The sequence below is a fragment of the Gavialis gangeticus genome, unplaced genomic scaffold, assembly GCF_001723915.1.
Source record: "Gavialis gangeticus isolate Ggan-Ray unplaced genomic scaffold, GavGan_comp1, whole genome shotgun sequence".
NCBI lineage: Eukaryota > Metazoa > Chordata > Crocodylia > Gavialidae > Gavialis > Gavialis gangeticus.
In genome coordinates, this window is record NW_017729032.1 from 209,378,493 (window position 1) to 209,389,734 (window position 11,242).

Consider the following 11,242-nt stretch of genomic DNA (forward strand, 5'->3'; position numbering starts at 1 on the left):
TATTTTGCACAGCCCTAGACTAGCTGTAGGCTGGGTCATAATCTGCCCCTCCTTCCCCCACTCTTTTCTGTGCCCCAGAGGAGCTGTCCAACCTGGTTTATTGTCTCACTAGTATTTCCCTTTAGTCCTCTGTAGTGAGTGTGGAGGACTGGGACTCTATGACCACTCCACAATCATCATCCCTGCTTTAAAGGAGAGAGGGTTGAATCAGAAAAAGATTGAGCGATATGTCCATTGTCAGCACATAAACTGAAGGCAGGGCTGCCTAAAATCAAGGTGTCTTCAGACTGCACACTGCACAGGCCCCAGACCCTGGGAGCTGCACGAATGCAAGCTGTGGCCCCTGGGCCACATGCTGTATGCACCATTCGTGTGGTCTACTGCCACGCATACTGCTGCTGCACCACTGGACTGGGCCACTCTGACCCTGGGGCAGGAACAGGAAGTGAAAGTTGGTGGTGGGGAGGGGTGTATGAGCCTAGAGACCCAGCTGCAGCATCATTTAGAGAGATAAGTGGGGGCAGCAGCTGGGTAGAAACCTGGGGGCTGAACATTAACCCTTTGTGGGCTGCATGTGTCCTCTCGGCTGCCACTTGGACAACCCTGAGTTAATGGCAAAGCTGAGAGCAGACTACAGGTCTCCTTATCCCCAGTAAAAGGCTCGATAAACTTCCTAACTGTCATCAAGTCAGGTTAGTTAAAAGCTAGTTACAGAAGTATTTTCAACAAGCCTTGTCCTCCAAGTTATGACATCAACTCTTAGGTTTTTAATGGTCAGCAATGTAAAAGCCTAAAGTTTCTGTTTTAGCTTACACTGATGTGAATCACCAGTTCTTTTGTAAGTTTCTCAGCCAAAAGGGGGATAGTAGCCCTTTTTTCCTTCAGAAGAACTCTGAAAAAGAGTAAAGAATAGACAAAATTTGTTTTTGCAGAAAAAGTGAGCATTGTCTTTTTCGCACAGTTCTGAAACATAAAAAGGGTTGATTGTTTCTTTTGATCAAGCTGGGGAATGCTAACAATATTCTAGAAGCATCCTTCCAAAAACATTTACATACATGTACTTAAATAAAGAGACTTCCACCTTCTTTTGATGTATTAATTACTGTAGAGGATGGTATTCTTCTGAAATAGCTGACCATACTTTTTCTGCAAGTCTTGTTATACTTTCCAGGGGATAGGAACTGTTTTGAATTCAGCAAAACAATTTAAGTACATGCTCAGCCTGACTTCATTGGTTCTACTTAAGTCCTTAAAAGTCAAAATGTTCTTTTCTAGATTGGAGCTTAACCTTTAACTTCAAAAGTAGATCAGTTTAAGAAAAAATATGTGATGTGCAGACTCTCTCACACTGGAAAACAATCCTACATAAAAATGGAAGATAAGTATAATGCTTATTATGGGCCCCAATGAAGTCTCACTCAAATCAGTCTGCATCTTGCCACCAACTTAAAGATCAGGCCATTTGTTGTTAAAGTACCCAAAATATTTGTGATCCTTGAAGAACTTTCTCTCTTCCTGAACTGCAGAAGCCAGGGTCATGTTGTTCTGTATGTCTTGCTGCCCACGACATTTAACCATCATGTAACCCTTTCTCAGCAGGATGACACGGTTTTGTACTATATCAACCACAGCGTTCTCTGTTCCTTTGTCCAACAAATCAGGTTTTGTTAGGATCCCTGTGAACGAATATGATGACAACATTAGAGAAGCATAGACATTACAGATGGAGAAAATCTATCAAGGTATTTAGTTGCAGTATTGTTGAAGCCATGATGGTCTGGGGATGTGAAAGAGGGGAGGTTGGTTAGGTGAGGTAACAGCTATTATTGCCTCAGCTTGAATAGTTGGATGAGTTGGAGACAAGCTTTTGGGTTAAAAAAACCCCTCCATCATGTCTGTGAAACTGTACAAGTACTCAATACAAGAATCCAAGCTAAGTGCAAGTTAGAACAATACAGCATATTCTAAAGTCCTTCTGAAGTGACTTTTCCTGTCTTCCTGTGGTAACATTTTTCCCTTTTCTAAAATGTTTCTAAGTGATATGGATTTGCATTATTAAACTTAATGTACATTGTAAAAAGTAATACAAATCTCACGTTCCGTCCCTATGACGTACCTTTTATCTGTTTGCAAAACTGATACTATTTTCTATAGGTTATTCTTTTTCTCGTATAGTGAATTGAGATTGAGACATGATGGAAAGGACGAGAGGACTCCATGAAATATAACGTACTTCTTTCCTAAGTTGCATTTTTGAAATTATAACATACCTAGAGTTCTTTCCCCCTTAGGATCTACCTCTTGAGCCATTTTCAGTGCCTCTGTTGTTGCAAGATCCACATTACTGGATATCACCACCAGATTGATGGTTTCTTGTTTAACAATGTATTTTTTAATTAGGGTTTTGATCTGCAATAAAGTATAATAAGAAAGAAATGAAATAATGGTTAATGTTATCATATAGCATATGATGATTTCCAGGGGATAACCAGTCACTTCTTCTGCTGACAAGATGGACTGTCATACACACTATGGATATATGAGGACAGATTGCTGTCTCATCAGCTTTGTGAAATGTCAGCCTGGGTAAACGATCTATTTGATGCTGAAAATATTACATATATTTTACTCTCAGAAGTGGCAGTTGTATAAGACAACCATTTCCATTATTAAAATGCATAACCAGAAACAATATACAAGTTAGATTTAAGATCTGATGCTAATTTGTCAGACTAAAAGTATAAATCTAGAAAGCACGTCCATCAGATGAAAGCACTATGTCTTTGCTTTGCATTTTCATGAGAAAGTTATAAAAAAAATTTTACGTGATATTTGGGTGACTTCATTTCACGTTACGTCAATGTGTTGTATGTTGACAAAGGTTCACACAGATCTACTTGTATGTAGTTAATTAAGTTAATTGCTTACTCTGTGCTTTGGTAACTCTTTTCCTTGTCTTTTATATTTCCCTTCAACCCCATTTTCTTGCACATCCTGAAAGTAAAAAGCTCTACCTACCTTTTTTTTTTTTTTGGAGAATGAAGGCACTCAAGGACAATGGAAATGTGTAGGTGTCATCACACTAACAAATTTATTGTGGATGCAATAAGTAGTCTTAAAATTACTATGGCAAATTTATCATAGAATAATATGACTGCTACCCTGAATTCTTGATTGATAAAGAAATCGCACCTGCGTTTTCTTTAATGTTGCAGTATCTACTCCTAAACCTTCTCATTAAAAAATATATTAATCTTTGCCTACTTTTTGCCATGTTATGGAGGTGTATAATGTACATCACCATCCTGCCCTCAGCTGTTATTAACAGTAGGGCTACATAACAACTAGTGTTGATCTTGTGGTATAATTCGTTTTGTTTTACACAAATTAGTTCCTGTTACCTTTTCTCCTAAAATTAACTAAGGAAAATTGTCAGTCTCTTTGTTAAGCATTATCTTTTTTCACTTCACAAAATATTCTCTAGGGTTCAGAAAAAAACTGAAAATGGGTCAAATTCTGCTCTCATTTGTACTACTATATAAATACATGAGGACTCTTTTGAAGTTAGAATCTGAACCACTATTTGAGGAAGCACTGGAAGATGCCTCAGTCAGTAATGAAACAAATCTATCATTTTCTTGCTCCTCAAATGAGTATCAGAGCATGTAATAAATACACAAGGAAGATGTTTCTTAAGGTATAAGCTGTCCTTTGGCTGAATTTCATTGACAGGTTTGACCAACATGTATTCCATGCTGCAGTGTAGTGAAAAAAGCCCAAGCTAGCTTTAAATTAGTTAGAGAAATAGGATAAATTAACCTGTACTGACCTCCATTCTGCCTGTACCTGAAGTGATTTGGGTATCTCAGTACTACAGTGCAATCTTTCCAGCATTTTCTGTCTCCAGTAACCATTCTGTATGTTCACTAGCTCTTTATTAGTCTGTAAATAATTAACTATGCCGTATAGTACTATCTGCATCCTCCAGCAAAGCCTCCTGTTTAAGGCAACTCATGCATGGGACCTCTACAGCTCAAACTGATTCCCAGAGAAGAACATGTATGTGCTTTACCTGTTCTCCAATGTCAGTAGGCTGATTCCCCACAGCCACTCTAACAATCCCGGGCAAGTCAATAAGGGTCAGATCTGGAACAGTTGGGGAACTGATCTCTAGGGAAATTAATTCTTGGCTAATACCGACTCCTTCACCAGCTATTGTATTCTGGGCTACAAAGGGGAAAAGAACAAAGCAACAAAAACAGAGTTTAGAAACTCATCTTAAGGAATTTCAGAGTTGAGCATAACAAACACATATTGTCCCAGGTTTTCTTTTAAGAAGGCATTTGGAAGCAAATCCTGCCTGGAGATCTGTTCATGGCAAATCTCATAGGGTTGACTTCAAGTAGGATTTGGCTTTAAGTATTCACACAAATCTTTGCTCATCTTCAAAATGTTTTTGCAAGCATTAGTTACTTGCTGACAGCATTGGGAGGCAGATAAGTATTTTTTTACACCTATTTTATAAGTTGGAAAAAACTTTTGGATATGTTATTGGTTTTTCTGACTTCATCATTTTTTCACTGTTTCTTGAAATAATCAAAGAATATACATATAAATACAGACTGAGTATAGTTATGACCAATCTCAAGTGAGAGATATTGAGTTAGATCTGTATGAGGATGGGAGAGTAGTCGCATACTTTGTATCTTCTGTAGGTTGAGCATATTGTTTAGAGCAGTGATGCCTAACTTTTGTTCATTCCATCCCATGAGCATTTAGCAGGCACTGACAGACAAGCAGGCCCCTGTTGTAACTCATGGCACTTTACATAATGTTCACCTGTTGGGTCGGGGCGACCGTGAGCATTATAACAAAACTTGCTGAGTGCTAAGTGAAATCAGGTATCAATTTAAAATGAGTGTTATAGCAAAATAGCATTAAGCAGGGGTTGCCTGTACTATTTTATCTGTTTTTATGGCTTTTTTATTGTCAGCTGTTCTGAGGCTATTTAGTGGGGGACAACATAGAAATAAAATAAAGACATACAATGGAATCAGAATGGAACAAATTGAACATACCTTTTCTTATTGCTTTCTCCACCTGCATAGGATTCTCGAGTTTCTCCTCCATACCCTGGTAACTAATATTCCCTTTCCACACCTGTTCAGGTGCTTTTCTAAGTTTAAGTTCTAAAGGACATCTGGTAACAATACCTATAGAAGTTCAGAGGTAGAATTAATTATGTTAGAGATCATACTTGCTGCTTTTAATACATACAGAGAACACCACAGAATATAACTCTTCCTGTAGTATGCATAAGCTTCATAGCTGCCCCTCTTTAAAGCTTCATAGCTGTTCACAGAGCTTTTTCAGTGCCATATATGAAAGCTGGAAAAATATGTTGCATATTGATGGATCAATGAAAAGAGAAGACATCCTATTTGGAGTGGTAATACCAAAATCATTTCTTCTATTTTGAAGGTGATATTTATTTGAAAGATATTTCAAATTTCGTAATATGGACAATACCTTTGAAACTAGCAATATTTCTGAAAAGAAAAGATATGTTTAAAGCCTGTGTACTACAGATGCCATACACATTTGAAACAGGTGTTTAAAAACTGGATCAGAATAGAATCATACACATAGTAGGGCTATGAAAACACTACTGAACATCAAAGTCCCCTTTACATCTTGCAGTCATCTAAATGTTTGTATTATCTGAATTAAGAATATTTCCCTAAAATTATTCTTGGGTTGTGTGGTCAAGTATAATGCTAGCAGAAAAACTATGCTATGGCAAACATGATAAAGACCAAGTGATGTCTAAGAAGTTATGTATTTTTCAGCTAGTTTGGAGTTTCCAAATCCTACTCTTATATACAAAGAATTATGATGAGCATCCTTTGGAACTGCCAATACTTTTTTACTTATCAGAACTCTACCTGTTTCCTGCCTATCTGAAAAAGTGTACTTTGAATGACAGCTTGGATTCATGGTCTTAAGTACAGCTGATCATAAATTTTCTGACAGAATGGTTTTCATCAGAAATTTCTGATTAAAAAAATGCAAAAAGAACATGTTTATTTTGCCAAAAGGTGTATACAAACTGAAACAATTTACACCTTTTAATTTCAATGTTCATTTTCAATTTTGGTCAATGTTTATGTTCACTTTTGTAAACAGAACAAAATGCATCAATTTGTTTGAAACTAAGTGTTTTGTTTAACTTCCTTCCCCAACCTTTCTTCTTTAAAAAATATGTTTCATGATAAAGTCTAAGATTTGGTGAATTTAGAATGAGCTCACATACCAAAACTGATGAATTTCCTGTGAATCAGAAATTCTGTTTTCTGCACAGCTCTATTTGTAATGATGTTTTCCATATGATGGGATGGTAAAGGTATAAATTAGCTTCACAAGTATGCCATTTCCAAAGAGAAACAAACCTGTCCAGCAATTATCAGAGACTTCAGAGATGGAAAGCCATGAGGTATTTCTTACCACTGCCCCTAGGAAGAGCAACACCAGACAGTGCTTCTAGGACTGAGCTTTTTCCAGAGCTTTGGTCTCCAATCACAGCAATGGCTGGCAAAGCGAGTTCCTTTTCTACTCCGAGTGCTCTGAGAGAGTCAATGAGATCAATGCAGGGACGGATCCTCATCTCAAATTGGTTATACAAGGTGTTCTCTGGTCTCTGCTGTTTTAGTTAATTAGTGCATAAGAACATAAGTGAAGTTAAAGGTTAAATCACATCTGTCAGCAGCTTTGTGCATACAGCTTTGTGGGCACGTGTACAAGTGTGATTAATGTGCACAAATAAACTCCATAGCTTATTGCTCTGGAGTATTTTGCTCCTAGGAGCACTATTTGAACATGCACTCAGGAGCAAAAATCTCCATAGCGCATTGCTCCAGAGTTTATTCGTGTGTAGCAGCCCAGGCTGGCAGGAGACATGGTGTCTCAATCTACTTGCCCAAGGCTGCTCTGACTGGGCTCTATATTCTGTAGAGTGGCTAACTTAGGCAAAAGGGTGCTTCAGTGTGGGGGCTGTCTGCTGGCTAGCCTTACCCTGAAGCACCCTGTGCCCCAGCTGGATGGAGCAGTGTCTACACGTGCTCTGCAGCACACAAAAACTCCGCAGCTGGGTAGTACTTATATTTGCAAGTACTACCATGACATGGAGCTCATTAATTTTGTGGGCCGTAATAGCGGTGCCCTATTTTATAGACCCTGAGATGTTTACTGCACAGTTAATTAGCCAACTGCACAGCAACATTTTGTATAGATGCACCTACATGTAAGATACAAGCACTTTGTGATACGTTCTACATTGTAAAACACACGCAGTTTCACCTTTATGTGCTAAAGGGCCACTTTTAGCATTTATGCAGATTTTAGAGTCTGTTTTCACCTACAAAGCTGCACTTGTCCTGTGGTTCCCTTCTGAGCATGCTTAGAAGGCCCCAGTACAGTCATGTGGGCTCTGAGGTGAAAGAGGTTTGCTTGGGAAGTATGTACTTGTGCATAAGTTCCTGAAACTGTAATGCCACAAAAACCATGACCAGCAAGTGCTTGATGCCAGAAAAGCAGGAGGCCTAGAACATCTGTCTCCTAGTCCCTGTGCAAGGTCTATAAGCACTAGGCCAGTGGTGCTCACAGTTTTGGCCCTGGGGGCCAAATGAATGGTGCAGGGTTGGTCTGTGGGCTGGTTTATGCCCTGTGCTGCCCCCTCAGCCAGGATCAGGCTCTGGGGGCCTCACACTGCCCTAGCCTGAATCCTGCATGCTGGGCTTGGGCTCTAAGCCTCCCTGTGCACCAGATCTAACATGCAGGGCTATGGCCTATGGTGCTCCCCATAGTTTTCTGGGGAGCTGTGTGGACCGGATGACCCAGTGCCAGGGGCTGGATCTGGCCCACAGGCCAGGGGTTGAGTATCACTGCACTAGACCATTGGGCTAAAAGGTAGCCAGGCACTCTCCCGTTCTTTAGGGTCCTACAGTAAGCAATCATGTCTTTCTGAAACTACAAATCTTGGCATTTAAAGTACAGTTATGAATGTGTAGCTGAATGATCTATTCTGCCACAGATGCAAGTAGGATCTAAAATCTGCATATGTATAAAAAAAGCCACTTCTGTGGTATTCAGGTGTGTAAAGGTGAAATCGGATTTGGTCATAAATGCTTAAGTACTACTTCAGGTAACCAGTGCTCCAGCTTGGGGCATGCAGCATGTGGTTGCTCTGGCCAGATGCTGTGGAGGTAACAACTCTGGCTGGGCCCCTGAACCTGGACTGAAGCTGCCACTGCCAGCACTGCTACTGGGTTGGGCTAGGACTGGAGCAACCATACGCTCTGTGCCCCAGACTGGAGTGGGGTGGCAGTGTTGTTGGAGCATAGCAGCTGTAGCCTCAATCCCAATCCTGGTTTGGGGCTGGGGCTGGGACCACAGCAGCTGCTTGTTCCCCTGCAACCTTGTACTTGAATCCAAGAATCCAAGATGAGTGGTTTCTCCCATGTTAAATTTTGGATTCATGTAAATACAGTATTTACACATGTGCTTAGATGTGTGCACATACAGAACGATAAAGCAGTTAATGGAATTTACTCAGACGGGTAAAATTAAGCATGCATATATGGCAGGCATGCTGGTAGCAGCCTGGCTTGCTGGCTCAAAAGAGCTTTGAGCCATTGGTGGGACTTTCCCACCAATCAGGAGGCAATGGAGGAGAGGCTGCTCTGCCCCTTCCAGGGGTGGGGGAAAGGGAGAAGAGCCCTGGGCCTGATTGAGAACTGCACCTTGCAGGTCCGGCGGACTTTGGGGGCAGAGCCTCTGGAGAGAATAAAAGGACAGCACGCGTGGCATGCAGGGCAGACGCATCAAGGGACTTAAGAAGAGCGGGGTCCCAAAGAGTTGGGGAGAGCTGCCCAGTGGGCAATCGCCCAGAACCCCTGAAGACGCTGCTCGGAGATTCAAGCAGCAGGAGGTTCCTGCGGTGCACAACCTGGTGCATGGAGCCTTAGCCCTGCAAGTGGTTCAAGACCACTTGCACTACCTTGTGGTGCACGGACTGGTGCATGGAGCCTCAGCCCTAGGAGCTGCTTAAGGCGGTTTGGGCCTGGCATCCCAGCATGAGGCTGGGCAGCTGGAGCCAACAGCATTGCTCAGCATATCTAAAAGAGCCCTCAGTGCCCAGAGCGGGGCCTGGGGAAGCCCCGGTGTGAGGCCAGATGACTGGAGCCAGTGGCAGCGCTGCTTGGCGTAGCCAACAGAGCCCTCGGTGCACAGGGCCACAGAGAGAGGACAACCCCTGGTGCAAGGCTGGATAGCCGGAGGAGGCAGCACAGCTTGGCCCGAGTACCCAGAGTGGGATGCCTGGCCACAAGAGGAGCAGGAGGCGATCCTGGGGAGAGGCCACAGGGAGCCGACATCCAGGGGACGACCCTCACTGCTCTGGAGAGTGGGAGTGGGAGTTGCTGGGGAGTGGGTCCCACAGGGGCAGCGCCCTGGGAGGGGCCCCTGCGGGAGCTAGTTATACAGGGTCCTGGGTTGTGGGAGGAAGGCCTGGTGCTGTCAGAGGGAAGGGAGATTCTGGAGCCTTCCTTCTCCTCTACTGGGGGGTGAGCCCAAGCCTGGACTCGAAAGAGAGGGGCTCCACGGGACACCCTGTGGGATATTGAATGCGCCTCATATTTTGTGATTGATATAATGTTGATGTTAATATAATTATGGGTATTCTCTAAGATGTTCATATTGAGTTACCTGGGTGCTGCCTGTGTATGCTTACTGAAATGGTACCTTGACTTACCTGTGTTTATTTGCTTTGTTGTCTGTATGTGCCTACTGCATTGTTACCTGACTTACTTGTGCTTATCTGCTGGGTTGCCTGTATATGTTTATTGAAGTGATGCCTTAACCTATCCATGCTTACCTGTTTCAGGATCTATCACTCCTCCCACTGGGGTGACTATGGGACTCACCTTGCTTGTTGGTTATAGGGTTTCCCTATCAGGTGGTGGTGCTGGGTGTGACACCCCAGAGGACAATCAGTTCCCAGACCATCAACTATTTTAGAGTATTCTTTATTGTCTATCCTTTGTAAATATTTATTTTCAGGTGTATTTTATATTTATATTACAAATCAATAAACTGTATATAGCTAAGTAACATTTGCTTGGCCTGGCTCTACTGAGGATAGAGGGATCTGAACCCAAATGAGAGCCTCCCTCTCATAGCACTATTGTCTGTCCACCTATCCCACCCAGTTGACAACAGGGCACACCCTTGGGTGTACCTGGGCTACACATACAATTGTTTGAAGGATCCTTGCCCAGGTTTGCACTCAAAAAGAGAGAAACATACTTGATTTGTATCTGCAAATTCTATCCGCAAAAATAAAGCCAGCCATTCAAAATCTGGCTCTAAATTACAGTATCTGAGCATTCATCCCAGAGAATCTGTCAGTTCCACACAGGTGCAAGATATTTGACTTACCGTATTCATTTCTTTGGAAGGGTAGATTTCCCCTTGCTGCATTTCTCTCTCTGATCTCCCCTTTTCTCAGATTTGATATGGTGCACTGTAGCCAGCCCTTGCTGAATACTCTTATTTCTCTCTGGAGGTGGTGTAGTTGTTGAGAGCGGTGAGGCTACTGCTATGGGAGATCTTGAGAGTGTAAGTGCGGAAGCTGCTTGGAGCTGTGATGGGGACTGTGCTGTAAAACCCTTATTTGACGGGGTTTGGAATACTATTGGAAAAGTTTTTTTTGATGGACTGTTTCCAAAGAGTCCAGTAGTTGACTGTTCTTCCGTTGCTGGCTGTGAGCAATTGCACGCTCCCTGGCTGCTTCTTTTCCTTTGTTAGATGAAGGTGTATAGCAACCACGGGTCTTGTGTATAGCAACCACGGGTCTTGTGTATAAATTTTTCACAGAATAGTGATTAAGGCCTGGTCAAACAGCTCTTCCTTACTGCTTCTGAAATAATACTCTTATTATTATCCTTATATTATCATGAGTGGATCCAACGTCCAGCAGTAACAGCAATGGTGAAATTCAAAACTATCCTATCATTTGTTTCCCAAATACTCAAGCTGTCTTGTCCCTTATCAAATCAGATCAGTAGGCTGTATCAATGAAAACAAATGGCTATTTGTACTTCATCAGTGTGCAGAGCTAGTCAGATAATACCACTTCCTTTTAATGACTAGAAATGCTTCTCCCACTGTCAGAAAGTTGTTTTTA

General features: G+C 42.0%; 1 protein-coding gene across 1 annotated transcript in view; it reads right to left on the reverse strand.

Moving 5' to 3' along the window:
* LOC109302322 (interferon-induced GTP-binding protein Mx1-like) overlaps nt 1-10,856 on the reverse strand; it is a gene marked incomplete at its 5' end in the record, with an annotated part of 41,757 nt that extends 30,901 nt beyond the window's left edge. Inside the window, 8 exon segments of the mRNA XM_019523882.1 lie at nt 814-892; nt 1,478-1,676; nt 2,271-2,409; nt 4,073-4,227; nt 5,079-5,213; nt 6,505-6,697; nt 10,495-10,535; nt 10,538-10,856. Of these exon segments, the coding sequence (XP_019379427.1) occupies nt 814-892; nt 1,478-1,676; nt 2,271-2,409; nt 4,073-4,227; nt 5,079-5,213; nt 6,505-6,697; nt 10,495-10,535; nt 10,538-10,856 (1,260 nt within the window).
* Between the last annotated feature and the right edge of the window lie 386 nt (nt 10,857-11,242).